Source organism: Pleurodeles waltl, chromosome 4_1, assembly GCF_031143425.1.
Source record: "Pleurodeles waltl isolate 20211129_DDA chromosome 4_1, aPleWal1.hap1.20221129, whole genome shotgun sequence".
In the NCBI taxonomy this organism is placed as follows: Eukaryota; Metazoa; Chordata; class Amphibia; order Caudata; family Salamandridae; genus Pleurodeles; species Pleurodeles waltl.
Window position 1 is genome coordinate 473,677,481 of NC_090442.1, and position 23,367 is coordinate 473,700,847.

At 43.3% G+C, this 23,367-nt stretch overlaps 1 protein-coding gene across 1 annotated transcript in view; it reads left to right on the top strand.

Moving 5' to 3' along the window:
* The first annotated feature begins 2,428 nt into the window (after positions 1-2,428).
* Positions 2,429-23,367, top strand: part of CCDC59 (coiled-coil domain containing 59) — an 85,457-nt gene continuing 64,518 nt past the window's right edge. Inside the window, exons 1-3 of the mRNA XM_069228759.1 lie at positions 2,429-2,489; positions 3,439-3,612; positions 21,187-21,427. Of these exons, the coding sequence (XP_069084860.1) occupies positions 3,465-3,612; positions 21,187-21,427 (389 nt within the window). The 5' untranslated portion in view covers positions 2,429-2,489; positions 3,439-3,464. The remainder of the gene's footprint in view (positions 2,490-3,438; positions 3,613-21,186; positions 21,428-23,367) is intronic.

Genomic DNA, 23,367 nt, shown 5'->3' on the forward strand with positions numbered 1-23,367 from the left:
TCCTGACCTCTGCTTAATATCCCGTGATTCTTAACTTACATGTTCCAAGAAAAGTGAAACATCTGTCTTGTGTGTAAAAGGATTTCAATGTCACGAAGAGCACTCTGATTCCTTTGTGGCTAGTTTGCGCTTTATAAAACTGCACTTAAATGTTCCATGTGCAAAACAAATTAAAATGTGTGCAGCGTGCTTCCAACTTCTACAATAGTTTCCTCCATTACGAAAAAAAGGTTTGGTGTGCCCAGCTGCAGAGTCATTGCCAATGCTTGATGGCCGCCGTGTTGGTGAATATACACTGTGGATTTGGCATAGTCCTTTTTCTGTATCTTCTATCCGAATGTTTTCCTTTTGCATCGGATTGGAAGCGGAAGTACAATTGTAGTGTATGACCTGGAAAAAAGAAACACAAGGGTAGTAAGGGTGAAAAATGACGCACTTCTAGGCAGTAAAACAATAATTTTCAACAGGTATATAAGAAAAAGCAGTCTGGTGCAACCTGGCCCAGTGCCCTACTACCCAAAAGGCACCAAAACGGGTATCAAAGTACCCAAGGACAAAAATGGAACAATTTGGCCACAGCACACAGAATGTATTGTCCAATAATATGGCAAGGATGAAAATCCTTGATGGTGTGTTGTAGGTTGGAGGAAGTATGATGTTGAAGAAAAGTCTTGAGTCTTGTTAGTAGATGATGCCTTTATTTGTGGGTGTTAGAGATCATAGTACCATCATAGATATACAGCCAACACGTGTTTCGTCACACAAGTGACTTCATCGAGGCTGCAAAAAATAGTAATGAAAGCAAAAATTGGTATATATATGTGTGTGGAATCGATAGTGGACTCATTGGTGACCATGTAGAAAAGATTCCAAGACCAGAAACCAATGACCGGTGATCAGTGTAGGAGCTTGAGTAAGTAAGCATTGAGTAAACATGGCAAGCAAAAATATGTGAGAGGGACCCCAATTAAAAAACACATGCCAGAAAAAGTGAGTCAACGTGACCATGTGATTATTAGTGAGAACAAAAGTACCGGACAGTTTATATTTAAAGTGTAAAAAGCGTATACAGAGACTGTGAGGTGAAGTGTGATAAGTACGAGAGTAGAGCAGTACTGAGAGAGACCAGGCATATGGGTGAGTAAGAACACAAAAGGGGAGATACAGAACCATACATAATAAGAAGGTAACTGAGAAACAGCAAGGGGGAGGGCCCATGGGAGCCAAAGTAAGTGACTCATACCTGGGCCGTCCAGCCAGAGTGGTAGATAATAATCAGCTATGTGCGCTATAGTAGGTGAAATAGATCTGGGAAGGGAGAAATAAGATTATATTCGATATGGTTGGCTATGAGTAGCCAATAGAGAAACAAGATCAGAGAGTGTTATGTTATTTTTTAGTATTATTAGTGCCAACTGCTGAGTCTTACCTCGCGCTCGCGCTATATTTACTTTTGGCTACCACCACCATTTATGTTACATGCTGCTCGTTAGCCTTGCCATACGTCCTTTCTTCACCAGCAATCCCCGCGGCCTTTCCGTCTTTGTTAAACATATTGTGCCAACAATCCTAATTGCTGAGTCTTCACTCACGCACGCGTTCGCCTCCGGTCCACCCTTGGCTAAACACTACTTTTTGAGTTACGTGCTGCTTTTTAAACTTGCAGCACACAGCCGCTCTTTCTCTCCGGACCTGCTTCTGAGCACCTTGCAATCCCCCCGCCTCACAGCCATTTCTCACCACACACTTTCTTTGCCGCTTGGGTTCGTCACTATTGGCACTCGGACCACGTTAACATTTGGCAGATCAATTCACGTTATTAACGGAGTCTAAACTGGCCTTCACATTAGCGCTTCGTTTTACTAAGACCAACTTCACCATTCAAGCCTTGTAGTATCGCTTTACCTAACTTTTCAGGCAAACTTTACCAGTTTGTTTTGATACATGTCTCATTACGTCAGGTTCACCTTACCGTCCTACAGGACTAGACTCACTACTGGCCTCTAAACACACAATTACAGATACATTTCCCACAGATTGGGTCTTGCCTCTGTTCCCTGTATACAGGCTTTACCCATTCATGTATCTTTCCTTTTTTCATTTTTTGTTTGACACCTCTCTAGGTTTTGACTCAGTGGCTTATCAGGGCTTTTTATACCTGTTTTAACCTACGTGCTCAACACCTAACTCACCTGCTGCTGCTTGGGCAGCCATACTACTCTCAGTTCTACTAATCCAATAAGGTATATACACAGTGACTTACTTTGCTTTTTAGTCAGACTACTTATTCTTATTACTTCTCCTCCAGACCACCTTATCTTTTATTATTCTTTTATTATTCCTACGATCACTCTCTGATCTTGTTTCTCTATTGGCTACTCATAGCCAACCATATCGAATATAATCTTTTTTCTCCCTTCCCAGATCTATTTCACCTACTATAGCGCACATAGCTGATTATTATCTACCACTCTGGCCGGACGGCCCAGGTATGAGTCACTTACTTTGGCTCACATGGGCCCTCCCCCTTGCTGTTTCTCAGTTACCTTCTTATTATGTATGGTTCTGTATCTCCCCTTTTGTGTTCTTACTCACCCATATGCCTGGTCTCTCTCAGTACTGCTCTACTCTCGTACTTAGCACACTTCACCTCACAGTCTCGGTATACGCTTTTTACACTTTAAATATAAACTGTCCGGTACTTTTGTTCTCACTATTAATCACATGGTCACGTTGACTCACTTTTTCTGGCATGTGTTTTTAAATTGGGGTCCCTCTCACATATTTTTGCTTGCCATGTTCACTCAATGCTTACTTACTCAAGCTCCTACACTGATCAGCGGTCATTGGTTTCTGGTCTTGGAATCTTTTCTACATGAAATAAAAATACTATTTCGACAGTTTCATATCGAGCAAAGTAAACCTTTTCTGAGGACATAAGAGCACATCAGAACACACACAAACTACTGTTTTTTCAGCACGGGGACATGAGGCCGGATTCACTTGTTGAGCTATGGAGGACCCCCAAACTACTCCAAATAGCCACAAAAAGGTTTTGAATTCTAAGGGGTGGTGGGGTTAGCAGCTAATGGGTTTTCTTCTCACATTTACGGTCAAAGTATTTACTGATAAGGGAAAAAAATATTGATTTATGGTAACTTTGTGAATTTTTTCTTTTAGCGGCCAGGGCAGTGAAATACTTGCCATGTCATCCTGCTTCGAACAGATGCTGCCATACGAAGGCCACTATTTATAACCAAAAGGAAGCATTGCATTTGGTTTACCCAATGCCACATATAAACATTTCAAACACATGTCGACCCACACCCAACATGGCTGCGGACTTGTCTCGTAGTCGCCTCTACCATTATAAACTAAAATTGAGACTAGTCTTGTGCAGTAGTCCGCTCTCGTTATTTATTGTCTTCTCTTTTACAGTCTGCAGACGGTGTTCGTTCACAGCAATGGCGCCGATGAACACTTTGGGAAAGAGGCTGCATGATGGTCCGGCATCTCACAGGAAGGGGTCAGTTCAGAAGCATAAGATGAAGAGCAAGAGACAGTGGATGTCACCGGAATCGCGGAAAAAGTTTGAAGGCAGCACAAGCGAGGGTAGGCAACCTACGATTAGAGAAGCCCAGGTGCCTCCATGCTGTCAGTCTTACGTAACGCCATGTTTATAGAAAAGACTAGAGTGCTAACAGCGGTCATAGACTATGCAAGGCCGGCATCCTTGCTGGTTTAAAAACCGCTTTTTAAAATATTTTCTTCTGTGTTTATTCGTATTTATGTTTTACTTGCGTTATCAGTAATTATTCATTATTTTGTTGGTGGGTTACTGCATCTATTATTCTTCCAATATTGTGAAGGAAAATGTACGCTATCGTTTCATTAGTGTATCACATTGCATATAATAATAAGTCGTAATAATGGAAGTATAATCTCAGTAGCTATATTGTGAGTCTTTCGGGATTTGCAAATGTCATAACTCTGAAGAGCAATGGGTCACTGATGAGAATGTGCTTTCTACATGTATGACAACGGTTTAGATACAACCATCTTACATCTCTATCATGGTGATTCTCTTTTACTCTTCATTGCCTTTACTTAGGGTGACCAGACGTTCCTCATTTCCCCGGACAGTCCCGGTTTTCAGAGGACTGTCCCGGTGTCCTGATGCTTCTTTTAAAATTAAACAGATGTCCCGGTTTTTGTGACAAAGGTGAAGTCATCTTGCAAAGCACGGCACAGCCGCTTCTGAAGTCTGAAAGAATTAAAGCATTTTATTTGTTTCTTTCAGGCAGCACATGAGTTGGGCTACATGGTTACACCACTACGCAAAAACCGGGACAGTCCTGACATAGAAGTAAAACTAGAGGCTTTAGACCTTCTTTTATGTCTGTCCTGTCCCGGTTTTGACTTCTCAAAATCTGGTCACTCTACCTTTGCTGCGCATTAAATCTTTCCAATTGATTGCCAAGTTGTTTCATTCACAGCACTGCTGAAGTCTGTTTTTTAAAACGTTGTTTTTAGTCTGTCCTATTTTGAATAAAAGGGTGGCTTCCAGCTCCCAGGCTTCACACCCACTAGTGCACAAAAGTGTTAACAAGGCACACAGTAGAGGCATCCATGACGGACCCTTTCATGTTGCGACACCTGTGGGCTGGAAATACACATCTACATTCTAAATTGTACTAAATGTATTGTGTTTCCCTTAAAACTTCAATGCAACTCATTTAATAGGCAGAAATGCAGCCAGAAGACTGAGTCCATATGACAGTTGTAGAGAGCCACTCGGGCTCTCCTATACAGTGTTGCTATATGGGGGCATGTGGGCTTGGCCCTCATACGAGATTATAAATAGTCGCGGCAGCTCACCCTGGCAGTCAATGTGTTTGCACTGCAGTACTGTGTGATTCATTTGTGTGCAGCGTGAGCCATAACGACGATGCACAGTGGAGCCTCACTACACTAGCATCAAGGGCGAGATGATTCCACTGTGCCCCACCCTGTCATGCGCCTGGCGCGCACCCGGCAAGACCCGCTTGGCAAGCCTGAAGCCGTGCGGCCCTAGCGTGCTGCGCTCCGTCGGTCAGGTGGATTGGCACACAGCAGCCCATCAGCACCTGGTTGCGCTTGTTAGTGCAAGCCATCGAGTTTCCCGCGGTGTGCGGCCCAGACCGCCTGCTGGGTCCTGCTGGTTCAGAGGGCCCCCCCCCAACAAGAACTGCTCTCACTCACAGCGCATCCATCTGTGAGTGGGAGTTCCCCTCGTGTGACGATCGACGTGCCGGTCTGGGTGCTCCAAGAGCCGATCCATCATGCTGCAAGGCCCCACCCTGAGGCTGGCTGAGGTGTTTCTGCTGTGGATCTGGCCCAGGAGGGCCATAGACTTAAATTTGAGAGGTGCAATCCCTCTCTAGTGACCAGCAGGACTGGGGAAAGGACTGATCACACCCAGGCATGAGGTGCAAGATCAAGAAAAAAAAAAAATATAATAACAAAATATTAAATGCACGAGTGGTGTCTGTACAGAAAAGTAGAACACACAACATAGACACCAGGGACTGAGACAGCTGCTTATACCTGCACTGCACGGGCTGTGATTGGCAGATCCACAGTGCAGTGAGCTCCATGACCAGCAGCAGCCAGCACCCAATGCAGGTGTTCACTCGTCAGTGGCAGTGTTGCACCCCTTCAGCTTGCTGGCTTATCCCGCCACGGCTTCGCCGTGATGGCGTCACTGGATGAGCCAACTGTACAACTACTCTGGCCATCAGAGACACGGATGGTGCAGTTTGAAGGTCCCTCATGCTGCACATGGGAGGCGATGAACTGTATGAGCTCTTCGACACACTCCCTAACACAGGAGGCATTGACGATTTCGATGCAGCTGCAACAGCCTGGAATCACACTGGACGAGATCGTGATCCTGGCTCGCTGGCACAAACTCTCCACCAGCTGGGTGGATGCCTTGGCTGCCGCAAGAGGGCAGTCTTCTGCGGCGCACAGCACAACTCTTTAAACCATTGTGGAAGAAGAAGAGGTTGATGCCCTGCAAGCTCGCCAGTGTCCCCACCACGCCCCCAGAAACAGGTGGAGACGGAATGCAGCAACTGTGGACTTGAACACAGGGTACCCCGAAACTGTCCAGCGAGAGGAAAAACCTGTGTCAAATGTGGGAAGATGAACCACTTTACCAAGGTGTGTTGAGGGGGGCGTCCCAAGCAGAAGGCGGCACAAGACAAGATGGCAGCCGTGAGGCAGTTGATGCCCGCAGACGGTGCAGTTGAGGATGCTGGTCAGGTGAGCACAGGAAGCATATGTTATGAGGAGGAAGACATCTTCGTCATCTCGTTCGCTGGATGGTGGGAACAAAAGCGGCATCCGCCGCCATGTGCACTGTGAACATCAAAGGTGCTCCTGGGCTAGACCCTCTACCTCTCCAAGGGGCTACAGAAGTGACAGTTTCCAGGAGAGGACGCTCGATGAAGGCAATGATTCATGTAGAGGGAAACCGAGGGGCCCTCCTTGGGTGCTATATCGCGGAGGACATGGAGCTTGTCTTTTTTGCATGTCCAATTCACAGCGCACATGGAGAGGCACTACTGGACGAGTTTCCGCAGCTATTCACAGGACTGGGCAAGCTCTAGGGGAAGCAGATCAAATTGCACATCGACCCGACTGTTACAGCCCACGGTGCTGCAACACTGCCAGGTTCCATTCTATCTAAGACCGGCGATGGAAAAAAAGATGCGGGCCTTGGAGGACCAAGGAGTCATTGAGAAGGCCACTGGGCCTACCCTGTGGGTGTCGCCACTGGTGATTGCTCCCAAACCAAAGCAGCTCGTCGCTATCTGCCTATGCGTGGACATGTGTTTGCCTAACTTCGCCATCAGGAGAGAGAGGCACATCACACCTACGATGGATGACCTGAACGGAGCCCAGTGGTTCTCCAAGCTGGATCTAAATTCCTGGAATTAGCCCCTGAGAGCAGAAATATTACCATGTTCTCCACACATGTTGGGCTGCGGCGATACAAGCAGCTTAGTTTTGGGATCTACTCAGCCGTTTTTTGTTTATTTTTCCAGAATGCTGTTCGAGATACGCATTCCGGCCTTGAATGGGTGCTCCATCTCAGTGATGACATTCTTATCTTTTCAGAGACTCCTGGGGATCATCATCTCTAAGAGCCATACTCCACCGGCACACTGTTGCAGGCCTCAACCTTCACAAAAAGAAGTACACGTTCTACAAGCTCTGATTTTGTTTTGGACTACATCTTTTCGCTCGAGGGGCTGCAAATGGATCCCAAGAAGGCAGACGCCATCCGAAGTGCACCTGTACAGCGCAGTGCAACAGATGTACGGAGCTTTCTTGCCATGTCAACATACTGCAGGAGGTTTATCCCTCAGTTGGCCACCATGGCCGAGCCTCTGCGGCAACTCACAAAGGCTTACACCAAGTGGACTTGGGGATAGGAGGCTAGCAGAGCTTGTTAAACCACCAAGGAGGCGCTGCTGCACAACATGACTATGGCTTACTTCCACCCCTGAAGAGGAGTGGTTGATGCCAGCCCTTTGGGCTAGGTGCTGTCCTGCTGCAGGAGCAATGGGATCAGGCGTGGGCTCCCGTGGCATATGCGAGCCAAGCTCTGTCAGCAACAGGCTCGCTATGTGCAAATTGAGAGAGAGGCCCTGGCCATCCGCTGGGCTTGTCAGCACTTTCACCTGTAACTGTTTCGGTAGGAGTTTCACGTGGTCACCAACCACAAGCCTCTCCAGTACGACTGGCTCCTCCGAGGATTGAGCGCTAGGCTGTCTTGCTCCAACCATAATGGTTCAAAGGTATCTATCGACCAGGAGCGAACAACCCAGGCGGTTACTTGTAATGGCACCCCCTGATCAACAGCACTGTGAACCCCAGGATGAGGAATGGGAATGGATGGAAAGTTTTGTGAGGATGGTGGTGCAAGCAGCGTACCCAGTGGCCATGGCATTACCTGAGATAGCTGAAGCCGAGACCCTGTTATAAGTCCATCAAAGGATGCCTTGCCCCAACAAGAGTCAAAGCGTTTCCTGGATGGCACCAGGTCCCTTGATCCTGAGGAGCGTTTGGTTATGCAAGAAAGGTGGAGGGTGTGAAACGAACTAACCATGGGGAGCAAGGGTCTCCTGCTGCACGGCCAGAGGATCGTGGCTCCCCATGCCTATGGGACAGGGTAGTCGAACTGGCTCATCGAGGACACCAAGGGGCAGCCAAGACAGAAGCTCTTCTCCGGAGCAAGGTGTGGTTTCCAGGAATGGACACCCTCTTGATGCCCGAGTGAGGAGGTGTCACTCGCGCGCCATCACGGCCATCGATCAGCCGAGTGCCCCGGTGATCAGGCAGTGGTCAAAGATCAGCATGGACTTAAGGAGTTTTCAAGATTGACGTTTGACCTTGGTTATATTTGACTCGTACACTCGTTTCCCCATGGTTGAGCTGGTCGCATCAACCGCATTTGAGCATGTGAGGCCTCTGCTGGAAAAGACTTTTGCTGGATGAAGTGAGGATAGACAACAGTCCACCATTTCAGGGGCAAGAGTTTTTCAAGACTATCTGGGTATGTTGGCCATACACCACCGATAAATCACTCTGCACTGGCCTCAGGCTAATGAAGATGTTGAAAGGTTCATGAGGACCCTCCATAGAGCCATGAGGATTGGTGTGGACCAAGGTGAGGATGCGGAATGGTGCATGCACAAGTTTCTGAGGGCCTACAGGCAGACCCCTCATAGCACAACTGGCTGTACTCTGGCAGCCCTGCTATTCTGGCAGCCTCCACAGGATTGCATCCTGGCAGACTCACTGTGGCAGCCGAACGAGCTGGATAGAGAGGCCGTTCAAGAAAAGAGGAGAAAAAACAACCAGAAGGCTAGTGACCAAAGAAGAACGAGGCACCCTAATCTGAAGGTGGCCGGACATGGTGGTTGTGAAGGACAGACATCCTGGGTGGAAGCTCCGGACCTCTTATGAGGCTGGAGTGTGAAAGGTGGCTAAGATGAATGGGACAATGGTGACTATTCAAAGAGGAGATCAACAGGTCACCCGGAATGTGTTGCGGTTTAAGCAAGTGGAGATTTCAGGTGAGGAGGAAATAGGCGGTGGAGAAAGCCTGATGGACGAGGTGCAGTGTGCTCCACGAGGGTCTAGCCAAGCTCCTGTGCAGTTGACGGATGGTGTGAGCCAAGCTGAGTTGGAGGGTCAGAGTGGGAGATACCGTCTGTAACCCACCCAACATCAAGCCAGAGACTGCGGGATTTTGTATGCTGGAGAACTGATGAAGTGGGGTTGGGGTGTTCTTTATTTTCTTTGTTTCATCGTTCATTGCTTGTCTTTTTTTTAATTTTTTTATTATCCTTTTCCCCTGGTGCTAGGTATCTGCTTCATGGCTGTGTGCCTATATGTAGGTTTTCTTTGATTAAAACATGGGAAGGATGTAGAGGGCCACTCAGGCTCTCCTATACAGTGTTGCTATATGGGTGCATGTGGGCCAGGCCCTCATTTGAAGTTATAAATAAAGAGTTATGCTGCTGAATCCAGCAGTCAATAACGTTTGCAGTGCAGTACTGTGTGGTTCACTTGTATGTGGCGCCTGCGAGCCATAACGACGCTGCACCCCGGGCCTCACCACAACAGTGAATGTTACGGTCTGCTCAGCGGGGGTTTTTATAATTGAAATATAAACACAGACAAAACCCATTGTTTCTGTCTGTATTTATGAGAATAAATCAACATGTAGTAAACAAGCTTTATTTTGGTTTAAAAAAAAAAAAAAAAAAAACATAGCACGTAAAAGCAACATATGAAATACATGGGAAAATGCAATGTGAACCCACCACTGTATGTTAGACAAGGATATATATGATATTTACAGCCGCCTAGGCACTTTGTACAAAGATACATAAAAGGCATTCCTTGGCTACATTGCATTAATCCAAAAATTCTGCTCCAATTTCTAAAATGGTAGTGATACCTAACTTATAATAAAAGACTTGATTATGGTAATATATGCCATAGAAACAATTACAAATACTGTAAGGTCCTCTGCAGAGCAGCAAAACACATTGTGCCAATATTTGTGGCAAAAATGATCTAGCTATGAAGACTGAAGAAAGTGAAAGAAAATTCCCATATGTTTTTATGGCTGTGACAACTGTAATAGAGGCTGGCAACAAAGCCTTTTACTTGGGTATGCACAGACAACAAGCACTTTCCTGGTCCACCATGTTAGGCCATACTCCTCTACATGGCATACATAGACTTTTCAGAACCTCCCCCGTCCCTCGAATAGAATTAACCAGCCCCTGCATTGTGCACTAGATTCACAGCTCTTGTCTGCGGCTATTATTTGCCAGGAGTTTGCCCCTGGTCCTCTATGCACACCCAAGGTATTTTGTCATAGCACAGGTGATAGTACAACCAGTGTCCATTCTCCCAGATTGCAGCGGATTGGTGTTATCCACTTCTGTCTACACCAGTATATACGTCGGGCAGAAAAACAGGAAGTGTGCAATAGATTCCTCTGATGTTAAACAGGATGGACAACTAGAGTTGTGGATGGACAGCGATTTCCATCCAGAGCAAAAGGTGTTAAAGGGCATGGCGCCCACCCTAAGCTATATAAAAAGCTTTCTGTCTGATGAATTGCAAATCATATCCAAGAATGGTTTGTAGGAATAGCTGACTTTATGTTCAAGGAATACTTCCATAAACCTTGGCAGGCAGGTGGCCATAGTTTCCCCATTCCCCCTTGCATCCCAATAGTATGCCTTAAGTTCCTGCTTTGTGGGAATTCTAGTACAGCTCCCTCTAACCAATGCGAATGTATCCTAATTGTTCAAGAAACTATGCAAATAATGTAACCAGTTAATTTTGTAATGAATATTCAGGGCCATTGTCTCTTTTAGGGCTTCAGCATAAATCAAGATCAGGAGTTGCTAATCATCTTAAGCAGAGCAGCAGTCTAAGCTCCACCTTGTCTTTATTGGATTTGAGACCCAAAACCAATCTAATTGGCAACGTTGGGGTGCTCGTGTATCTAACAGTAATGATTTAATAACTGTATTCTTTGCCAATAATAGAGCATTCCCGGGGTATACCACAATAGTTGAGTTCCATAGAGTGCAGATCCCAAGGCCTTGGCATTATATAAGTGCAATGCTTTGCAAGATGCAGCATGAAATCATTTTTCAGCCTCCCTTGCCAACCACCCCTCACCCCTGTGTCTCCCCCCACCACCCCAGATGTGTTCCAACTTTAGGAAACGTTTATAAGTATGGGTTGGCCAGGTGATATTTGATGATAATTGTACCCCAAGGTAGTCAAACTTGATTAACTTTTCCAACAGACATCCCCCAAGCAACATGGTGCTGTTGAAAGAGCTATGAGGATTCAGGCACATTCATTTTTTTCCTGTTCCGTTTACTACTAAACCACACATATCACAAAAGTCTACAAGGGAATAAATCAAATTCTGGAGCCCCATAGGAGTCTTTGACACTAGTAATGTATCATCTGCGAAGAGCAGCTCTGGCTTCATGGACACAACCTTCCAGATGTGAAAATACATCATTGAAAAATAGAGTAAACAGGGTGGGTGCCATGACTCAGCTCTGTCGCACACTTTGAAATATATGGAATCCCTCTGCCAGTTGGCCCTGCGCCCCCCAGTGTTCTCATGCTGATGTATTCTGATGGAGACGCATGGTAAGATGTAGGATATTGTCCGGGATACCCATGCTTCTAAGAACACACCTTAACTTCTCCCAGGGGACAAGATTGAAGGCTGATTTTAAGTCCACGAATGCCACATAAATGTGGCCCTCACCCAATATAACAGTTTTCAAAAAAATGATCAAAAATGTCAATCCCTAGTTGATTCTTCTGGTGTTACGCCTGAAGCCAGCCTTCAGGAGAAAAATGTTATTGTCCTCAACCCAACTGTTGAGTTTGTTCCGACCTGGAGACAAAATATGTTTTGCAAACAATTGATCAGACTGATTGGTTTGTAATTAAATGGACTATCACAAGACCTGTTCTTGAAGATCAGAATTATTTCTGTGCCTTGCCACACGCAAACATGGGGGCACCCTTAGATATGGCATTTGTGATCACAAATCTCATTGCAGATATAGGTCTACCAGGATACCACCTGGTCGGGCTGTCTTCCTAGGTGTAATGCTAGTTATTGCCCTGATTGTGTCTGTTATGTCAAATAGTCGGGCTCAGATTTTTCCAAAGTCAAGGCTAGGTCTGCCGAGTCAAATGTATGTTCAATAGAGAAAGGAGTGAATAAATGTTTGTACTAGATAGCTGGATGTAATTTCCGACTGCCTCATGCTGGTTTGAATGGTCTGCCAGATAACACACAAGGCCCTTCTCCGGGCTGCCTCCAGGATGCTGCCCTGTATGGTGTCATCCCATTATTTCAATATAAACTGAAAACTGTGAGCCTTTTATAAGTAAAGCTCAATAGTCTTAAAAAAATAAAAACATTTTTTTTACATCCTGTAAAATTGTGATAAATTGGAGGAGGCTTTGGCATTTTCTTTGTGCCCTAAAAACGAATGCACTGTTAATATTTGTGTGCGTACGGTTGTAAAAACAAAATTGTTTGGTTAGAGCTTGATTATCTAAATTTTTAGTACTGCCCCTGACTGAGCTCAACTGTTTTGCAGACAGGTAGCTCGCTACTCTGTGCGAGTCCAGTCTTAATGATTTAGTTGCGTCTAAGCGTTACAGTTAGCCAAACTGTTTCCATTACGTGTTTAGCATTTTGTATTATTATTCTGTTGCAAACTTTGTGTTAATATGTGTAACCTCCAAATACGGAAGCAGAATTTGTGTGTTCAAGCTAGCAGAATGCTTCAAAATAGGAACATTCTCATAAATATGTATAGTACGGCTGCCATGATTGTTTTTAACCTAGTTGTCATGCTTTTTGTGTGCAATTTTCATTCAATTGTTTTTGGGAATAGACTTTCTTACATAGGAGTTACTAATCAATGTATTCTGATGAATATGGCCATTTAAAGCTGTTGGATAGCTTTGTGTTCAATTAGTTAAAATAAGGGAGCTAGACATAAATGTTACTACTAAAAGTACAATTTTTAGGTTAAGCCCCCAAGCGCTTTGACCTGTTATAACTATTGTGTGTTTTTACCCATGCCCACTGAAAGCCCTCACTTTCACTCGTTCGTGGGCTTGCCTTTCAAAAATCTTTTGTTTTCTTTGGTAAATGCTTTACGTTTGTCCCACCTTGGGGTGGGTTTGTTATCGCCTTGTAGACTGACCCTGTTACATTAATAATTGCACATTTGACTGTGAGCAAACTTCTTTTTCCTTTTTTGTCTCCCCATTGCTCTCATGGCACTTTGAATCGGCTTGCTTATGTCAACTTTTACTTTTTATTACAATTTATGTGGCAAGAACAGTCCTGTTAGGAATTTACAGCACTAATAGCTCTAACTCAAGCAAATGTGAGACCCATTGTTTTGTAAATCCTTGTTATGTATTCAGCAAAATCAAGCACATAACTTATTGTGTGTGCTGCTGTCCACATACCCCTTAACATAACTTATTGTGTGTGCTGCTGTCCACATACCCCTTGCCTTAAAGACAAGTAAAAACTGCATACCATGATGAGATAAAATACATTTTGTTACACATGACACAGTAGTGGGTCCAGTACACTGCTGACATAGGAAAAGAAAATATGTCCCTGAATCCTGTTTAATTTCCTTTGTGTTGTCATTTACATAATTTTATGTTGTTTATTCCTCCTGCAATAAAAACAATCAACACAGAATGATGTGACTCCTCCTATCCCTCTGTCACCACCTTTCTTTCACTTGAATGCTGGATCTGAAGCCTGGGTTGATCAGAAAGCTATCACTACTCAAGCCGCCCTCTGCTCCACCTATGCTACCTTTTTATTCATCTACAAAAACAACAAGGTGATGAATGGAATGCTTGAATTAATCTCAGCCACTGGCAATCGCTCGGTCCGCAGCCCAGTCCATAATTTGTTGCCCCCATGCCACCTCAGTTTGGACCCAGCTATATACAAATCCGTCTTGAAGGTCAAACTGCCAGGTGACCTTTAATCACTCAGTATGTGTGGTCTAAAATAGCAGAGGATCTGGCCTCTTGATTGAAAAATGCCCAATCTCTCCCCATGTCCCTCCTCCTATTGAACACATTTCTATCAAAACTGTTGCCACATTAAAAATCCATACTGTTGTAATCTGCTGTTTCTTCAAACTGCAGCTGTCCTTCTTTCATATTTTTTTATGCAAAACTTGATGCCACAACCCCACCTTCTCAGTTCATGGGCATGAGCAAATTTAACCTCAACCTTAAAAAAGCAAACAGTGCACCTCATTCGACCAACTACTTTTAGACCACTCATTCACAAATACACTAGATCCACCCATCACACCAAAATGGTAGTCCTTTGATTTCACTCATCTCCATTTCTCAGTCATATTCACTGCCTGTCCAGTATCTTGGTAGTATGCACATTTGTAATCATCTGTCAATCTGCCTCCAGATGCACCAGCATGCTTTCCAGCGTACGTCTTCATTCTAGCCTCCATACCTGCATTCTGACCTCCATTTCCATACTCAAAACTAAGATGAACTGTTGATTTCACAAATGGATGAAATCACAAACCCCAAAAATCTATAAATATCTGGACTTTTATCTTCTTAGCCCCAACCAAATCAGGGTTCCTTCAACCCCACCCAGGAGTCTAGCATGATTAATTGCCTTCTATACAACAGATTTCTGTTAACCTCACTTTACTGAGATGACTCTCTCACATTTGCACCATCATATTTCTGCTTAATACAATCCTCTCCTTTGCAATTCTCATCCTTAGTCTCTCTGCAACAGTTGACACGGTCAACCACCAAATCATGCTCACAGCTCTTACCCTGGTTCACCTTTTACCTCATGACTCCATATTCTCCATCTCCTTGGTTTTTCCCTCCCTTTGCCACTCTCCCTTCCAATTGGCGGTCCAGTGAAAGGTATCTTGGCTACCTCCTTTTCAACCTCTACACTCATACATTTATCCTTTGGTTTTTCCTTAGCTCTTTTATGGTAATGACATACTAAGCACTTGATAACGACCTTGGGTGAGGGGATTAGTCTGTCACAAACATGACCGATATCCCGTCTGCAGTATTAAAAGTTCCGGGGGATATAATGTAACTTGTAGCACAGCGTGTGGGATATCCGTCACATAATCCCCTCCACCAAGGTCGTAATCAGGCCCTAAATTTTTTCTTTCACAGTCCAACCTAAATCCAAAACAACCAGCTGCTAAGGTGAGTTAAGGTATTACTCCTTTAACGTATATGTGGGGTGCCATATCCTTATAGATCATCATTTACCCACTGTCCCTGCCTTGACAGAGGGCCTGGGGGGTATTTTATGCCCTTCTTGCTTTGTTCAGCAGTGATGTAAGAGGATTTTTTTTTATTTTTTTTTAAGGAAAAGAAATAACCTGAATCTGTCAGCTTACCGGGGTTTCCTTCATCTTCGCAAAACTGAGGATGAAGGAAGCCTTAGACTAGCTGTCCTGGTAATGTTGAGACATCAGAACAGCTGTCTGATATCTAGTGCCACCTTCACGTAGGTGGAGGAGGCCTAGATCTGGTGTCAGCTCTCCAGTGCTCTGTTAAAAATTCAAACTGCGCACCAATAAGCTGGCATCTGCTGTGGATGCTGGTCATTTTTCTCCTTGTATGACCACAATTCCCTATTAAACGTGCCTTGGGCCAGACATGTGCAGACGACCTTAAGCAAAGCCAAGCGTGATAACACCATACCACCATTAGAATGGTGGGGGACACGACCTTCAGAGCCCCTAGGCCATGGTGTGAGAAGGAAGCAATATTAACATTTTTCAGTTATAGAAGGCACTTTTGTGAAATTCATCCAAACTACTTTGTTTTTCAAAATGATATATTGCAGTCTTGTGGGTTTTTGTACTTCCAACGTAATTAGGGGTCACTTATTATATGGCGGAACAGTGTGTCTGTCATAAAATGGCAGGTGCATCTTTTCACTAAACTTCTGGTTCCCTTCCCCATTTAGAGGTACGAGAACAGCAGGGTTTGCGACTGCAGTGCCTAGGTTAGCTCAGCTGCCTGAAATCTTTAACCTGATGCCCCAATGGTTTGCAGGGTCATCAAGTGGCAGAAATGCTTGTCCCAGCCCATTGTGGGCAAGATGGCCATCAATAGTTTTCCCCAGCTGAGATAACCTTGCAAGACGTGGTCATGACCTGGGTAATTGCACAGAGGCCTCCTCAAACGTGGAGAAATCCCAATACATGTTAAGAACAAAATACCTTGCCAAGTAGGTGCCTGCACAGCATAGGATCAATTCTTTAAGTAGAGCTTGCCTTCAGCTGCTCCACTGAAAGCACAGTGATCACCACCATGTGGGTGGGGATACCTGTAAATTGGCCGGATGGACTTTCACAGGGCAAGCAGCAGCCATAACTTACTGACCTCCTTAGTATTTTACTTCTCTGCTATTAATTTATCTCTACAGGTTTTAGAATTAAACCCGCTCCTCAGGAGCATTTCTTAATGTATTGTTTTTCTGCATTCACTGTTAATAAGGAATAGAAGTTTTGTAATCTCTGAAATACTTAAGATTCAAAGCTTTTTTTAATGAAAGTACATGGTTGTGGAATTTATACTGCCTGACACATTTGACATGTTGTTTGGGATTGATGGCCAAACATTTTCATATTTAGTTTGTCCACTGGGCAAGCAGGCTCAATCCCGTGCAGCAATAATCCTTTAGCTGCCGTTTTACAGTACTACAGTATGGATCTGTGAAAAAGGTTTGTGTGTCTTTCAGTAAGGTTTGTATCCATATTTATAAGTTGTTATAAGTTGTATATGAGAATCATTAGTTATAAAACCTCTTATTAGGGTGATCCTATTACGACATTCAGTGAGCTCAGCTTCCATCATTGATATATGTTGCAGTATAAAAATACGTACACACTTTTCAAAATTTAACAGTATGATGCTACATGCAATGTACCCAGCATGCTCTCGCTTATATGCAAGTAGATGCATAAACATGAACACAAGATTGGTGCCTGCTTGCTTCCAAAGTAAAATTGACACAAAAACACTGCAATTTGAACAAAATGCTTTGTTAAACAATTATCTAAATTTAAATGCCATTTCTCTGAAGCATCTTTTAGTAAAAAGTGTTTGCATGGTGATTTAAAGAAAAAAGATTACTAATGGAGAATCAGTGTAAAACCATTATGGAGAACATGAATATAAATATGGGGTTGGATTCTTAAGGATGGTCCCAAAAATACACCCTTGGGTACATGTCCTCCCATTGATGCAGATTTATGGCTTTCAGGAATTCACAAAAGTGTACTGAAAAAGGTCTAGAAAGCGTAATCCTACCAACCGTTTGTGAATTAAATTGTTTCATGAGCAGATACACATACCTTATTTGCTTACTCAGAAATTTCGTGAGCAGCTGCAAATTTCCTTTCATTAGCTCCCCTTTTTCTCCTTGAAAATAAACACTCTTGCTTACGTTTTCAGCCTTTTCTAGTGTGGGAGAGGATATGGTGAATACCCTTAGACATGTGGATTGATGGAGCCACTGCTGCCCTCCTACTTCTAGGCCATATACAGGGAGTGCAGAATTATTAGGCAAATGAGTATTTTGACCACATCATCCTCTTTATGCATGTTGTCTTACTCCAAGCTGTATAGGCTCGAAAGCCTACTACCAATTAAGCATATTAGGTGATGTGCATCTCTGTAATGAGAAGGGGTGTGGTCTAATGACATCAACACCCTATATCAGGTGTGCATAATTATTAGGCAACTTCCTTTCCTTTGGCAAAATGGGTCAAAAGAAGGACTTGACAGGCTCAGAAAAGTCAAAAATAGTGAGATATCTTGCAGAGGGATGCAGCACTGTTAAAATTGCAAAGCTTCTGAAGCGTGATCATCGAACAATCAAGCGTTTCATTCAAAATAGTCAACAGGGTCGCAAGAAGCGTGTGGAAAAACCAAGGCGCAAAATAACTGCCCATGAACTGAGAAAAGCCAAGCGTGCAGCTGCCACGATGCCACTTGCCACCAGTTTGGCCATATTTCAGAGCTGCAACATCACTGGAGTGCCCAAAAGCACAAGGTGTGCAATACTCAGAGACATGGCCAAGGTAAGAAAGGCTGAAAGACGACCACCACTGAACAAGACACACAAGCTGAAACGTCAAGACTGGGCCAATAAATATCTCAAGACTGATTTTTCTAAGGTTTTATGGACTGATGAAATGAGAGTGAGTCTTGATGGGCCAGATGGATGGGCCCGTGGCTGGATTGGTAAAGGGCAGAGAGCTCCAGTCCGACTCAGACGCCAGCAAGGTGGAGGTGGAGAACTGGTTTGGACTGGTATCATCAAAGATGAGCTTGTGGGGCCTTTTCGGGTTGAGGATGGAGTCAAGCTCAACTCCCAGTCCTACTGCCAGTTCCTGGAAGACACCTTCTTCAAGCAGTGGTACAGGAAGAAGTCTGCATCCTTCAAGAAAAACATGATTTTCATGCAGGACAATGCTCCATCACACGCGTCCAAGTACTCCACAGCGTGGCTGGCAAGAAAGGGTATAAAAGAAGGAAATCTAATGACATGGCCTCCTTGTTCACCTGATCTGAACCCCATTGAGAACCTGTGGTCCATCATCAAATGTGAGATTTACAAGGAGGGAAAACAGTACACCTCTCTGAACAGTGTCTGGGAGGCTGTGGTTGCTGCTGCACGCAATGTTGATGGTGAACAGATCAAAACACTGACAGAATCCATGGATGGCAGGCTTTTGAGTGTCCTTGCAAAGAAAGGTGGCTATATTGGTCACGGATTTGTTTTTGTTTTGTTTTTGAATGTCAGAAATGTATATTTGTGAATGTTGAGATGTTATATTGGTTTCACTGGTAATAATAAATAATTGAAATGGGTATATATATTTTTTTTGTTAAGTTGCCTAATAATTATGCACAGTAATAGTCACCTGCACACACAGATATCCCCCTAACATAGCTAAAACTAAAAACAAACTAAAAACTACTTCCAAAAATATTCAGCTTTGATATTAATGAGTTTTTTGGGTTCATTGAGAACATGGTTGTTGTTCAATAATAAAATTAATCCTCAAAAATACAACTTGCCTAATAATTCTGCACTCCCTGTATGTAGATTTGAATAAGGGTGGCAAAATCCTTACTGAATTCAGTCCCTGCTATATCAGACGAATCCCCTGTATATTAATATTTGTGTTTTGATCAACGACTCCATGTTGCACTTAGCCTAGCAACACACCGTCACCAACAGCTTCATTGTGCTTTTATTTTATGTCTAACTTAGCGTTAGCCACTGCCATGTTAGAGGTGCATATATTAGAAGTGGATAAGCTGCAAGTATTTTTCTGTGCCCAGGTTATGCAATGTGTTTTTTGCCCATGTTTTTACTCTACATGTCCTCGTGTTCTTTCTCATCAAGGGCTAGGACATAACATGGAGGAGTCAGCTAGATAAGGATGTACTAGGATGATGTTTATGGTACAGCAGGGAAGGGTTTGGTTTTGAGAGAGAGCGACTTGGGATCTTGGCCAGTTCCAACGTGTTTCTTTCAACACTGATCTGAATTAGCCAGTATTGTGAGCAACAACTTGTGGAGCGGGAGGGGTTTTCAAGAATTCTCTCTGGCTTGTTTGAGGTATATAAGAGACAGACACCGGATTGACTGTGAAGTGCGCACCTCTTGTAGGATCAGGACGCTGATGCCTGTCATCTTTCCCGTGAGGGTTGATCTCTCTCTCTCTCTCTTCACGGTCGATCCGAGGTAAACGATCTGTTGCTGGCAGGAGAGAGACGCTGAGAATTCAACGGCGCCCCATGGTGATGAATTTTTAATTCCTATTATATGCTTTGCAGTGTGTGTGTGTGTGTGTGTGTGTGTATATATATATATTTGTATCTTTGCATATATATTTACTGTTTATAGATTGAAACAGAATATTCTCTGTACATGTTTTCATTTCATTGCTGAGCACATTTTTGAACCTACACTTTCGGTTGTACTGACCTTTCTTTACGAGCCTTGCAGAGTGGTTTAATAAATGCATTTCCCAGACTAAGAGCTGCCTACCATAGATTCTTTTCAGTGTGTGCGTTTCATCTCAGTCAATGTAGTGAAGCAAAACACCCTGCCTTAGACAAGTAGATATTTTACAATATTCCACACCCCTGAAGGCTTACAGCATCAAGAGTCTTGGTTCATATTTCAGCATTAATTTATCACACTGCATGTTTCTCTCATGGTCTTATAAAGTCGCCATGTCCCTGCAGTTAACGGAAGGCAGTCTTTCAGTCTTTCACATAGTTTTTTAAAGCACAGGCATTTATCCAGCTTCATCTGACTTTGCTTACACTGATCTCCAAATGATACACTCTTTGTACTGCATGTTAGTTATCTTGTTGCTGGTGACCTTTTTATCCCCTTGCTGATATTGATGGCTGCCGTCTTTTGCAGCTGATCTTTGGCTCCAACCACCCAACTACTATCCCTGTCCTCTTGCCCCAGTCACTTCTTGCTTTGGTAACCTTAGACACCCCTCATTACCCCTAACATTTGTCTTTGTACATCTTCTGTGGGTGTTTGCTCCTCTACGCTACTTTTAACCTCTGGCTCCCACAAACTGCCACTCAACCAGCTATGGAAATAATGCCATTGACTTCATCATGCATCCTCGCTGCTTCCTGCTGCTGCCTTCTGCCCCCCAGCCATGCTACCAACCTTCTTCCTCACTCTTTACCATTGACCTGCCTCCTGGCATCTTTTAGTTGAAATTTGGCTCCAAAGCCCAATGCTGCTGACCAATGGTCTGACATTGCTTCCATTATACTAGTGAAGTTAGATCCAGTTTCTCTCATTCTTCTACCTGCTCTACTGATGCAGATGTTTGGTCTTAAAAAGTTAAAGTTTTTGCTAACCTTCCTTCTTCACACTCTTCCCTTGTCCCCCATTTCTGCAAAATAGGTGATGAAGTTAAAACTCTGTATATGATTACTTAATTACAGGTCAAGGGTTTGCATTCCGGAGAAAACAAAAAATTCAGCAGCAGTACAAGAGACTAAAACAAAAGGAAAAAAATGTCAATCCAACACAAGAAATGCTGTACACCGAAAACTATCCTGAACACCTAAAGCATCTCTATTTAGCTGAAGAAGAAATGTTAAAGAAGCAGAAAAGGAAAAGTAAAGAAGAGCAAGAACAAGCCAGTCAAACATTCTCAGGACCAAAAAGCAACACAGTAGCTGAGTATGATTTGCTTTATTTTTTGTTGCCATTTGTTATATTCTCTCTTTAGCTGCAGTGTTCATTAATTACTGAAGTAATAGTTGATGATGGCAAATGGGGAGTCTTTGTTCGGGCATCAGTTATTCAACCTAAAACAAAACAAAATCATAATAAAATAACAAGTTTGTATCATCAGTGTTTGTGCTAGGACCATGTTGAAATTTCATAGATTTTCCTGCAATTTTTCTACGGCCCTTTATAGAAGTCATAGGCTATGTGACTTTTACCCTCCTGCTAGGGGAGGACATACAGTGCAAAAGTAGGTTTCTGGATGACGAAGCAAAATGAGTACCCAGTCAAATGAATGAAGCAGATTTTCACTCAACACTAAAGATGAACAGGTAAAGAAATGGCCTAAAAACGTAGCTTGGTCAGAGTATTAACTACATCAAAGGTGAGTGCAATGACAAACTCTCATTTAGCTGAGAAGTAGACAGGTATTCAAACAAATCAAACTGAATGGAGGGTATATGAAATTGGGTGTAAGTACTCACCTCAGTTAACCCCAATTCATGTTGATGTAAAACACTAAAGGAACTAGATAGCGGTTCCCAACCTGGGGTCTGCGCCCCATTCCATTAGGGGGGGAGAGGGGTGACAGAAAAGATGTGTTTTTAATATTTATTACTTCCTTTGTGCATCAGTTTTAAAACCACTGCAAAGCCATGTTAAAACACAAAAATAAAAGCATCAAGATAACTCTGGTGATTTATGTACCTGCTAGAGAGAGATGGGAGTTTTGTCTAGTGGCAGTTTTGGCTCATCTAAGGTAAGCAGGTGGTTAATATGCCTGATGTATAGAACGTGTATCATGCAGAGAACAATATTTTATGTGCATATTACAGTGGGTTACTGCTTTTGTTACAGAGAATCTTTTGCTACTGAGCAGTTCATAAGTTCCAATCTTAATCTAGCACAGTGAGCTATAAACTGCCATCACAGAGCTGCATGCAAACTGCATGGCACAAATTAGAAAGTTGTTTTTTTCCAGTCTTTCATTTTCCCTGTGCTGCTAAAAATGATTTGCTTGTGTATTATTAAAGTCAACGCTAATCACTGTGATATGTTCTGAATCCTGATTTTTGTGCTTCTCCAGACCAAGCACTCTTAGAAAGTGTGGATGGCATGTGAATCCTACACCTTGTAGTCCCTGAAAAGTGCTCTGACACCCTACACTAGTATGAGAGGTGCTATTAAAAATGAGATACATGGGACAGAGAAGTTATTGAGAGGAGGGAGGGCCTTATGGTTTTACTTCCTTTCCCCACCACATGTTTATGTGAAAAAGTTTTCTCAGATCTTATGTAACTAAAAAATAAAAACAGAAATTGCTTGGGAAATGTAGAATCTGAACTGAGGATTCAACTTTCCTAAATAAAAGCAAAAATTTAACATTTAGTCACTGAGATGCAGCGCCAACCTTCCCATTACCATTTTTTGACTTGTTTCATATTTTTTCAATAGAAAATAATCATATCTTTAGTAATTTGAGTATTTCTTTGGTGTGTAATTCTTTGTGTGTATTTTGTGAATTAAATTTATGTTTGAAATGTAGATCGTACAAATTGCTTGGTGGTCCATGGTGTCTAGTAATGATTCAGTGGAGGTCCTCAGTTGTCATAAGGTTGGGAACTACTGAACCTAGATTAACCTGTGCTCAACCCCCCCAGTAGCTATGGCACAGACCAGCTTAAATTAGAGGCAGGGTGTAAAATATTTATGCAGTACTCAAACAGTAATAAAGTCAAAGCACAACTCAAGAAATATCCCAAACCAATTTAGAGCAAGAGGTTGTAAGTGGGACTACAGAAGAGAGTAACAATAATAATGGATTGTATGCAGTACAAAACCGTGAGAGGCTGCAAAAAAAATAAAACAAAAAGGTTTGAGAGAGAGCAGTG